This window comes from Bombina bombina, chromosome 5, assembly GCF_027579735.1.
Source record: "Bombina bombina isolate aBomBom1 chromosome 5, aBomBom1.pri, whole genome shotgun sequence".
Taxonomy (NCBI): Eukaryota; Metazoa; Chordata; class Amphibia; order Anura; family Bombinatoridae; genus Bombina; species Bombina bombina.
The window spans coordinates 814,933,589-814,945,827 of record NC_069503.1 but is presented as its reverse complement, the minus strand read 5'-3'; the positions used below and the strand labels follow the sequence as shown (position 1 = coordinate 814,945,827).

Genomic DNA, 12,239 nt, shown 5'->3' with positions numbered 1-12,239 from the left:
GAATATGTTCTATTTATTCATAAATAAATATTTCTACATATATCTGATGGGTTTTATTGGGTGAAATATATATATATATATATATATATATATACAGTATATACAGTATATACAGTATATATATATATATATATATATATATATATATATATATATATATAGATGATTATATATAGGTATAGATATATAAAGATATATATAGGAATATCTATTTAGAAATACAACGAACATATTCTGCTATGTGCAGAACATATGAATGTTAAATATTGACAGTAAATTCATAGTTAAAACCTTTATTAAAATGAATATTGCATAAATATGCTTTAACATGTTTTCATCTTCTTAAGGGCCCCTATGCACTAGTATACGTATGTCTATATATGTGTACATATGTATTTGTGTTTATATGTGTATATAAGTGTAAATACATATATACACATATAAATACATATGTACACATATACATCTTTAGACATGTATTTAACTTTTGTAACTTGTTACACTTTGCTATTAATGTTTCCCTGCTTCAAACTACTCAGATCCTCATGAGAGAACATGATAACACTTTCCCTTCAATAATTGTTCAGGTTATTATCTGCAGAGAAGTTGTAGGTTTCCTTAAGGGATGATTAAACAGATATAAAGTTGATTAATGTGTAACATAAGGATATGATGAAAGTTAACATTGTGTTATTACAGCCCCTGCTTGAAACTACATACATCCTCAAATAACAATGGTCCCTCCAAACATGAGTTGGGTGACTGTCTGGTAGAGGTGTTGTAGGTCTCATTAAAGGGACTCTTTATTATCTTTATAAATTGTTTCAAGGTAGGAAAATAAGTATATGTATTGACCAATATTTGCAAACAGGGACACGCCTCTATATGGGTTTTGTTATATGTTTTTAAATAATAGTTTAAGAATTATTTTGAAAGTGGATGTTGAGATGTCTGGCTAAATTTAAAATACATTCTGAAAGGTTGTCAATAAAGTCTTAATGAAAAAAAAATGTTGTATTTTTCATAAGTGCTAAAGTCCATGAGGGATATTTATCAAGCCGTCAACTATACTGCATTCGCCGGCACCAATACTCTTGCCTAACATCGCGGCCGCAGACCTGAATACGATCACCTTATTTATCAAAAAAGCCGTGCACCAAGTACGGGGTGATGAGCAACGGACTGTTGTTAACTAGCAGTCATCGATCTCGCTGCTATTCGGCTTTTTCTCAACTTTATTTATACCCTGTCACTAAATGCCGCCACTATACTAAAATGTTTAACCCCTATCCCGCTGCTCCCGGACCCCGCTGCAAATAAATAAAGTTATTAACCCCCATCCCGCTGCTTCCAGAGCCCACAGCAACTAAATAAAGTTATTAACCCCTATCCCGCTGCTCCCGGAGCCCACCGCAACTAAAAAAAGTTATTAACCCCTATCCCGCTGCACCCGGAGCCCACCGCAACTAAATAAATGTATTAACCCCTAAACTTCTGGCCTCCCACATCACTACCACTTACTAAACCTATTAACCCCTAAACCGCCAGCCTCCCACATCGCCAAAAACTAAATTAAGCTATTAACCCCTAAACCTAACAACCCACTAACTTTACATTAAATATTAACTCATCCCTATCTTATAATAAATTTAAACTTACCTTTAGAATTAAATTAAACTATATTAACCATTCATTAACCTACCCTAACTATTATACTACAATTACATTAAACTATATTAAACTATTAATTAACCTACCCTAACTATTATACTACAATTACATTAAACTATATTAAACTATTAATTAACCTACCCTAACTATTATACTAAAATTACATTAAATTACATTAAACTATTCATTAACCTACCCTATTATACTAAAATTACATTAAACTAACAATTAAATTAACTATTTTACATATGTAAAAACCTAACCCTACTCAAATTATTTAACCCCTTGCCAGGCACGTCCTCCATTGGAGGTCACTTAACGACCAAGGACATGCCTGGCACGTCCTCTGGGGTTTGAAGCTCTGGAAGCGATCCTGATCACTTCCAGCAGCTTCTAAAGTATTGCAGTGATGCCTCAATATTGAGGCATCACTGCAATACCTTTTGTGGCACACCGATGTAGAGAGGGCCACTCTGTGGCCCTCTCTGCATCGGCCAGCGATGGTGCCGAACGTTGGTGGGTGGGAGCAGCTACAGGGAGGCGGGTGGGCGGCCCATCGCTGGCAATCTTCCGGCCAGCAGTCAGAAAAGATCGCCGGGTGCATGCGCATACTTGTGCGCGCACATGCACGTCCACGATCCAGGCTTGAAAAATTCAAAGTGGTGGGACAGGGTGGTGGGTGGCGGTTGTGGGTGGGAGAGGAGGGGGGAAATATTTTTTTAAAATAGATCTAGGAGGGGGAGGGTATGCGGGGGGGGTGGCAGCTACACTACAGAAAAAAAGTGGTTATTTAAAAAAACAAACACATTTAAGTGCAAATTGGGTACTGGCAGACAGCTACCAGTACCCAAAATGGTGGCAAATAGTTAGTGGGCGGAGGGTTAGAGATCTCTTTGGGGGGATCAATGAGGTTGGGGGCTAAGGAGAGATTATACACAGCAGAATATATATATATATATATTGTAAATAAAATGGAGAAAAAAAATGAAAAAAAAAGCTTTTTATTTTAGTACTGGCAGACTTTCTGCCAGTACTTAAGATGGTGGGGACAATTGTGGGGTGGGGGAGGGATGAGAGCTGTTTGAGAGGGATCATGGGGTGGGATGTGTCAGGTGGGAGGCTGATCTCTACACTAAAGCTAAAATTAACCCTTCAAGCTCCCTACAAGCTACCTAATTAACGCCGTCACTGCTGGGCATATTACAAGTGTGGTACGCAGAGGCATTTAGCGGCCTTCTAATTACCAAAAAGCAATGCCAAAGCCATATATGTCTATTTCTGAACAAAGGGGATCCCAGAGAAGCATTTACAACCATTTGTGCCATAATTGCACAAGCTGTTTGTAAATAATTTCAGTGAGAAACCCAAAGTTAGTGAAAAAGTTAACGTTTTTTTTTTTTATTTGATTGAATTTGGCGGTGAAATGGTGGCATGAAATATATCAAAATGGGCCTAGATCAATACTTTGGGTTGTCTACTACACTACACTACAGCTAAAATTAACCATGCTCCCTACAAGCTACCTAATTAACCCCTTCACTGCTGGGCATAATACTAGTGTGGTGCGCAGCAGCATTTAGCAGCCTTCTAATTACCAAAAAGTAATGCCACAGCCATAAATGTCTGCTATTTCTGAACAAATGGGATCCCAGAGAAACATTTACAAACATTTGTGCCATAATTGCACAAGTTGTTTGTAAATAATTTCAGTTAGAAACCTAACGTTTGTGAAAAAGTTTGTGAAAAAGTGAAAAAAAAAATTATTTGATCGCATTTGGCGGTGAAATGGTGGCTTGAAATATACCAAAATGGGCCTAAATCAATACTTTGGGTTGTCTTCTTAAAAAAATATATACATGTCAAGGGATAGTCAGGGATTCCTGACAGATATCAGTATTCCAATGTAACTATCGCTAATTTTGAAAAAAAAAAAAGTGGTTTTGAAATAGCAAAGTGCTACTTGTATTTATTGCCCTATAACTTGCAAAAAAAGCAAAGAACATGTAAACATTGGGTATTTCTAAACCCAGGACAAAATTTAGAAACTATTTAGCATGGGTGTTTTTTGGTGGTGGTAGATGTGTAACAGATTTTGGGGGTCAAAGTTAGAAAAAGTGTGTTTTTTCCATTTTTTCATCATATTTTATAAAAAAATTATAGTAAATTATAAGATATGATGAAAGTCCATTCAATGGCGAGAAAAATTGTATATAATATGTGTGGGTACAGTAAATGAGTAAGAGGAAAATTACAGCTAAACACAAACACAGCAGAAATGTAAAAATAGCCTTGGTCCCAAACGGTCAGAAAATGGAAAAATGCTGTGGTCACTAAGGGGTTAAATTAAAAATTACTAAGTTACAAATAAATAACAACTAAGTTACACAAAATAAAAAACACTAAGTTACACAAAATAAAAAATAAATGGTCAAATAATTAAACTAATTACACCTAATCTAATAGCCCTATGAAAATAAAAAGCCCCCCCAAAATAAAAAAAAACCTAGCTTACACTAAACTGCCAATGGCCCGTAAAAGGGCCTTTTGCGGGGCATTGCCCCAAAGACATCGGCTCTTTTGCCTGTAAATAAAAATACAAATACGCACCAACAGTAAAACCCACCACCCACACAATCAAACCCCCCCAAATAAAAACCTATCTAAAAAACCTAAGCTCCCCATTGCCCTGAAAAGGGCATTTAGATGGGCATTGCCCTTAAAAGGGCATTTAGCTCTTTTTCAGCCCAAACCCCAATCTAAAATTAAAACCCACCCAATCAACCCTTAAAAAAACCTAACACTAACCCCCCGAAGATCCACTTACAGTTTTTGAAGACCCAACATGCATCCTCAATGAAGCGGCAGAAGCCCTCAGTGAAGCCGGCAGAAGTCTTCAGCCAAGCGGCATCTTCTATCTTCATCCATCCGGCGCGGAGCAGCTCCATCTTCAAGACATCTGGCACGGAGCATTCTCTTCTTCTGACGTCTTCTGAACAATAAAGTTTCCCTTTAAATGACGTCATCCAAGATGGCACCCCTTACATTCCGATTAGCTGATAGAATTATATCAGCCAATTGGAATTAAGGTGGAAAAAATCCTATTGGCTGTTTCAATCAGCCAATAGGATTAAGCTTTCAATAGAATGCGAGCTCAATCCTATTGGCTGATTGGATTAGCCAATAGGATGAAAGCTCAATCCTATTGGCTGATTGCAACAGTCAGCATTTTTTTCCACCTTAATTCCTATTGGCTGATAGAATTCTATCAGCCAATCAGAATGTAAGGGGCGCCATCTTGGATGACGTCATTTAAACAAACTTCATTGTTCAGAAGAAGTTGGAAGAAGAGGATGCTCCGCGCCGGATGGATGAAGATAGAAGATGCCGTCTGGATGAAGACTTCTGCAAGCTTGAATGAAGACTTCGGCCCGCTTGGATGAAGACTTCTGCCGGCTTCGCTGAGAACTTCTGCTGCTTCATTGAGGATGGATGTCGGGTCTTCAAAAACTGTAAGTGGATCTTCGGGCTTAGTGTTTTTTTAAGGGTTTATTGGGTGGGTTTTAATTTTAGGTTAGGGACTTTAGGCTGAAAAAGAGCTAAATGCTCTTTTAAGGGCAATGCCCATCCAAATACCCTTTTCAGGGTAATGGGGAGCTTAGGTTTTTTAGATAGGTTTTTATTTGGGGGGTTTGGTTGCATGGGTGGTGGATTTTACTGTTGGGGGGTGTTTGTATTTTATTTTACAGGTAAAAGAACTGATTTCTTTGGGGCAATGCCCCGCAAAAGGCCCTTTTAAGGGCCATTGGTAGTTTATTGTAGGCTAGGGTTTTTTGTTTTATTTTGGGGGGTATTTTTTATTTTCATAGGGCTATTAGATTAGGTGTAATTAGTTTAAATATTTGATCATTTCTTTTTTATTTTGTGTAACTTAGTGTTTTTTATTTTGTGTAAATGTTTAATAGTAGATTTAAATAATTTGAGTAGGGTTAGGTTTTTAAATATGTAATATAGTTAATTTAATTGTTAGTTTAATGTAATTTCAGTATAACAGGGTAGGTTAATGAATAGTTTAATGTTTAAATAGTTTAAATAGTTTAATGTTTAAATTTTAGTATAATAGTTAGAGTAGGTTAATTAATAGTTTAATATAGTTTAATTTAATTCTAAAGGTAAGTTTAAATTTATTATAAGATAAGGATGAGTTAATATTTAATATAAAGTTAGTGGGTTGTTAGGTTTAGGGGTTAATGGCTTAATTTAGTTTATGGTGATGTGGGGGGCTGGAAGTTTAGGGGATAATAGGTTTAGTTAGTGGTAGTGATGTGGTAGGCCAGGGGTTTAGGGGTTAATACATTTATTTAGTTGCGGAGGGGTCTGGGAGCGGCGGTATAGGGGTTAATAACTTTATTTAGTTGTGGTGGTCTCGGGGAGCGGCGGAATAGGGGTTAATAACTTTATTTAGGTTGCAGAGGGGTCCGGCAGCAGCAGGATAGGGGTTAATAACTTTAGGTTGCAGCGGAGTCCAGGAGCGGCGGAATAGGGGTTAATATATTTATTTAGTGGAATGATAGGAATTAATAACTTTATTTAGTTGCGGCGGTGTCCGGGAGCAGCAGGATAGGGGTTAAAAACATTATGTAGGTGGCGGCAATGTCGGGGCGGCAGATTAGGGGTGTTTAGATTTGGGGTTTATGTTAGGGTGTTAAGTGTAAACGTAACTTTTATTCTACCATAGAAATCAATGGTATATCTGGCAGCATCGAACATAAGCTTTCGCTGCTTTCAGACTTCCATTGATTCCTACGGCATCCGCGGCCTCCAGGTGGCGGATTGAAAACCGGTACACTGGGCTGGAATAGTGGTGAACGCACCTGTTAGAAGTTTGATAAATGGCAAAAGTTGTCAGATAGTGCTGAATTTGTATTTGATACATCTGTAATGACGTAAGCATTGATCTGTGTCGGACTGAGACCGGCGGATCGTATGTTACGTCACAAATTTAAACTTTTGCCGGTCTGTAGGCTTTGATAAATGGGGTGAATCAGGCTCGCCACAATTACGTTGCGGAATTACAGCATATTTGTGGTTGACGGCTTGATAAATAAGCCTCCATCTCTTTTCTTAGGGATATTTAGTTATTTTGCCCTAGAATCTGTCCAAGCAGTTTTGGCCAGAATCACACAAAAAATAGTGTGGATATTTTAAATGTTGGAATTTGGTATATGTTCTTTTCAAACATAAGTAAGAGTGGTTCCTTAAATGTTAGAAGGTGACCACTATATTTTGTGGCTGTTTAGAACTACGAGCATGCACAAGACACACAGTGGTCAATCTCATGCCCAGAGCTCTAGTCCACGATCAATTAGGATTCCACTGCAATATGTGGGGGCTGCTAACCAAATGACACTGAGTGACTTCAGTCAGTAATCAGTAAAGACTTGCATTTTTTTTTCTTGGAGCCTGCAATGGACTGTTTTGTAACTTTGCATAATTCATCATTGTTTCTCTTTTTCTGTGCTATTCCACTAATCATTTTTTTATTTTAAAGTGAAATCATGAGGGTTATTAAAGACTTGGATTAAAGTGCCAAGAAAAAATCATGCATTTTTAACACATTTTAATTCATTTAAACAATATTTGTTTTTAGTTTTGTTTGTATTTGAAGTTTAAGTGTTTCTTTAAAGGTTAAATAATTAGTATATTTTCTTCATATCACTTTAATCACATTAGGTTAAAAATTGTTTACATTTTAGCCATGTGTGGGAACAGTGGTCTATATTCTCTCAGAACTAAACTTAGCTTAGCTTTTATTCTTATCATAAGAGCTGGACAGATATGACTGTTTTAGTGAAGCCATTTTAGAGTGAGCATTGTTATAAAATGCAAATACATTTTAATTTTCCATTTTTTTTTTGTCTTCTTTTATTTTAAACAAAAAGGTCAAATGTTGCAAATACTGGCCAGATGATACAGAGATATATAAAGATATAAAAGTGACACTTATTGAAACAGAGCTACTTGCAGAATATGTCATAAGAACATTTGCAGTTGAAAAGGTATGTAACCCCACTATTAACATAGTCTCAAATGCTATCATTTAAATTGACCTATTTTCATTTTATAGTAAACAGCCAGGAACTGTTCAATTACCTGGGACTGTACTGAGAAATTATTGAATTCTATATTAGGATGTCAGTAAGAAATAGAAAAAAAAAACCTAGCAGAGTTTCAGCACTATAAAGTTTGTAATTTGCACTTAATGGCATATGTTTGCATTGATGCTAGAGACGTGAAGGTCTGCTTTAGGAGATGTTTCTTATTAAGTGTTGCATATAGTGTCTGTTCATCTGTTGAGCAGATGGAATTCCATCCACTCTCATTACAAATAGTAGCACTGTATTAAAATGTCTTAAGTGCTGAGATTTATGGTGGTTTGCCTCAATATTATCTCTCAAGCAGAACAGAAGAAATAGCAAGGAGGGTGATTTTAGTTCATATCTAAAATATGTTGCGCTTTTTGGCTGGAACAAACACCAGCTTTTACGTTATTTATGTCTGCACAATTTATTCCAACAGTAGAAATATTGGAACTGACTGGGAAAGAAAATAATTTCTAATTATTACTCTACACCACAAAGATATAGTATGTTTTAAAGACACCAACATAGACCACACATGTTGGGTTAGTATGAGTGAAAAAAGGACTATAAAATTTATATGCTTTAGGAGGTCAGAGCTATTTTTTTTAGGTTGTAAACAAGTAAAGTAAGTAAAAAATCTTAAAAATTAAGATACAGCATTAGCAGCTGTTCGTAACAAATTAAACCACAATTTTCCACCTATCCCAGATATTTTGCTTGATCAAATCTCAAACAGAAGATTACATTTTATATTTATTGCAGTTTGTTTTATACTTCTTGTGTGTGTGATAGTTAGATAGCAATGAGAAAAAAGTGAATACCAGAGCCAGGATGCCAGTGCAAAGGTAGATTTATTCAGGTAGTAAACTGTAAGGCAGGGAAGCTTCTACTATCTGACGCATTTCACGCATGGGCACATGCGCTTCATCAGAACTCTGTGATAGATAGATAGATAGATAGATAGATAGATAGATAGATAGATAGATAGATAGATAGATAGATAGATAGATAGATAGATGATAGCTAGATAGATAATCAGATATACAGACTTAAAATTATTGTTTCTATAGGCTAAATTAATGGAGAACAGGAGATTTATTTTTGTAAATATTTTATTTGATTTTATGTTGTTAATATTTTCCATTAGTTTCACTAAATATATTTAAATATTAAAATGGTTTTTCTTTGTATTCTTTAAATAGAGAGGTGTTCACGAAATACGTGAAATTCGTCAGTTCCACTTCACAGGTTGGCCAGACCATGGTGTTCCGTACCATGCTACAGGTCTTCTAGGCTTTGTACGGCAAGTTAAAGCTAAAAGTCCATCCAATGCAGGTCCTTTCGTCATTCATTGCAGGTAAACAAATCTAGTTAATTGTTGAAATGAAGCATTATCACATTTTCCAAATATTCAACAGAGCTCTGAAGTTACATATTAAAAATAAAAATGTCATACAACCTCATGCCACACTGGTTACTGAGGTTTTTTGCTGTTCTTCAATATTATGCTGTCGCAACTGTATTACTGATATTTCGGACTACATCTTATGACAACTTAATTTGATTTCAGCGCTGGAGCTGGCAGGACTGGCTGCTTTATAGTCATTGACATCATGCTTGACATGGCAGAAAGAGAGGGCGTGGTAGATATTTATAATTGTGTAAGAGAACTTCGGTCTCGTAGAGTCAACATGGTACAGACTGAGGTAATGTTTTTGCTTTTTCCTATTTAAAATTGATTAATTATAAGTAATTTCCATGTAAATATATATACATTTTTTTTCTTCAAATAAAGCTAGATCTATTTTGATGTATATAAAGCTGTTGCCAGATAATCGTATCTTGCATTTCATAAATTGGTAATTATGTACTGTATATAGTTATTTGGATAATAGCAAGAAGACCTATAATAAATAAATAGTCCTAGTCTTTAAAAAATATTAAAGGGACAGTCTATTCCAAAATTTGTATTGTTTAAAAAGATAGATAACACCTTTACTACCTAGTCCCCAGCTTTGCACAACCAACACTATTATATTAATTTACTTTATAACATTTAAACCTCTAAATTCCTTGCCTGTTTCTAAGTCACTACAGACAGCCTCTTATCTTATGCATTTGTATTAACTTTTCACAGCAAGATACTGCTAATTCATGTGTGCCATATAGATAACATTGTGCTCGCTCCCTTGGAGTTGTGGATGACCCAGCACTAATTGGCTAAAATGCAAGTCTGTAAATAGCCCTGAGATAAGGGGCTGACTGCAGGATACACAGAGGTAAAACGTATATTAATGTAACAGTGTTGGTTGTGCAAAACTGAGGAATGGGTAATAAAGAGTTATCTATCTTTTTAAACAATTAATTGCTGCTTTATACAGGAATATGGAGGTACCGTATTGTTTTCTATGATTAGAACACTGATTTGCAGATGATGAAATTTATATATACAGTAGATATATATATATATATATATATATATATATATATATATATATATATATATATATATATGTATGTGTGTGTGTGTATATATATATATATATATATATATATATATGTTATACTATACTGCTTTAAATGATTGTTTTTCTCAAATTTACCCACAGGAGCAGTATGTATTTATTCATGATGCTATATTAGAAGCCTGTCTTTGTGGAGATACATCTATATCGGCATCTCAGGTCAGATCTGTTTTCTATGAAATGAACAAAGTGGACCCTCAGACAAACTCCAGTCAAATTAAAGAGGAATTTAGGGTAAGCTAATCATGTGATTTAATCCATGCCATATTCTATAAACGAAATTAATCTTGGGCTTTCATTTCTTGTGCATAGGGCAAGTATAAAATACTAGATGAAACTACAGACCCCTCATGTTTTGACCGACTCTTATATAGTGAATTATAATAATAATAATTTGCACCAGATTTCCATAATGGACACTATGTTGTGTTATTTTTCTATCACTCTCCCTTTTTCTAGCCTTTTTTATTTTTATTTCAAATTGTATGATACACGTTAAAGCTGCCCTGGTAACGACTGAGGACGTGCAGGGTACGTCCTCAGAAAAAAGGCAGTTAATGCCTGAGAACGTACCCTGCACGTCCTCAGTGTGGAAAGCAGCTGGAAGCGATCCTGCTCGCTTCCAGCTGCTTTCCGGTTATTGCAGTGATGCCTCGATATGGAGGCATCCTGCAATAACCTTTTTAAGTAATCCGGTGCAGAGAGAGCCACTCTGTGGCCCTCTCTGCACCGGAGATCGGTTGCTCCCTGTGTTGGTGGGTGGGAGCCGGACCGGGAGGCGGGTGGCGGCCATCGATGGCCCTGTGGAAGTGAAGGGGGGCGGGATCGTGGGCGGGGGTGGCTGGGGGCGCGCACGCGTGCACGGGAGGGTGGGGGCGGGCGCGTGCACGGGGAGGGAGCGGGTGGGAACCGCTACACTGCCCAAAATTATGTCAATAAAAAAGATAAAAAAATCGAAAATTAAAATAATCAGCAAGGTGGTGGGGGTTTGTCTGTGGGGAGTGGGGGGGGAAGCTACACTACAGAAAAAAAAAAAAAAGAAAAAAAAACACTTTTTATTGTAAACTGGGTACTGGCAGACAGCTGCCAGTACCCAAGATGGCCCCCAATAATGCAGAGGGGAGGGTTAGAGAGCGGTTTTGGGGGGGATCAGGGAGGTTGGGGGCTAAGGGGGGGATCCTACACAGTAGCATATGTAAATATGCTAAAACAAATTTTCATTTTTTTTTAAAACCCTTTTATTTTAGTACTGGCAGACTTTCTGCCAGTACTTAAGATGGCGGGGACAATTGTGGGGTGGGGGAGGGAAGGGAGCTGTTTGGGAGGGATCAGGGGGTGGGATGTGTCAGATGGGAGGCTGATCTCTACACTAAAGCTAAAATTAACCCTGCAAGCTCACTACAAACTCCCAAATTAACCCTTTCACTGCTAGCCATAATACACGTGTGAGGCGCAACAGGATTTAGTGGCCTTCTAATTACCAGAAAGCAACGCCAAAGTCATATATGTCTGCTATTTCTGAACAAAGGGGATCCCAGACAAGCATTTACAACCATTTGTGCCATAATTGCACAAGCTGTTTGTAAATGATTTCAGTGAGAAACCTAAAATTGTGAAAAATTTAACGTTTTTTTTAATTTGATCGCATTTGGCGGTGAAATGGTGGCATGAAATATACCAAAATGTGCCTAGATCAATACTTGGGGTTGTCTACTACACTACACTAAAGCTAAAATTAACCCTACAAGCTCCCTAAAAGCTCCCTAATTAACCCCTTAACTGCTGGGCATGATACACTTGTGGTGCGCAGTGGCATTTAGCGGCCTTCTAATTACTAAAAAGCAACGCCAAAGCCATATATGTGTGCTATTTCTGAACAAAGGGGATCCCAGAGAAGAATTTA

At 36.8% G+C, this 12,239-nt stretch overlaps 1 protein-coding gene across 6 annotated transcripts in view; it reads left to right on the top strand.

Moving 5' to 3' along the window:
- PTPRM (protein tyrosine phosphatase receptor type M) overlaps positions 1 to 12,239 on the top strand; it is a 1,348,209-nt gene that overhangs the window by 1,281,214 nt on the left and 54,756 nt on the right. For all 6 annotated transcript variants that reach the window (XM_053714931.1, XM_053714930.1, XM_053714929.1 and 3 more), the window contains 4 exons: positions 7,611 to 7,727; positions 9,014 to 9,168; positions 9,382 to 9,517; positions 10,421 to 10,570. In XM_053714931.1, coding sequence (XP_053570906.1) covers positions 7,611 to 7,727; positions 9,014 to 9,168; positions 9,382 to 9,517; positions 10,421 to 10,570 — 558 coding nt within the window. The remainder of the gene's footprint in view (positions 1 to 7,610; positions 7,728 to 9,013; positions 9,169 to 9,381; positions 9,518 to 10,420; positions 10,571 to 12,239) is intronic.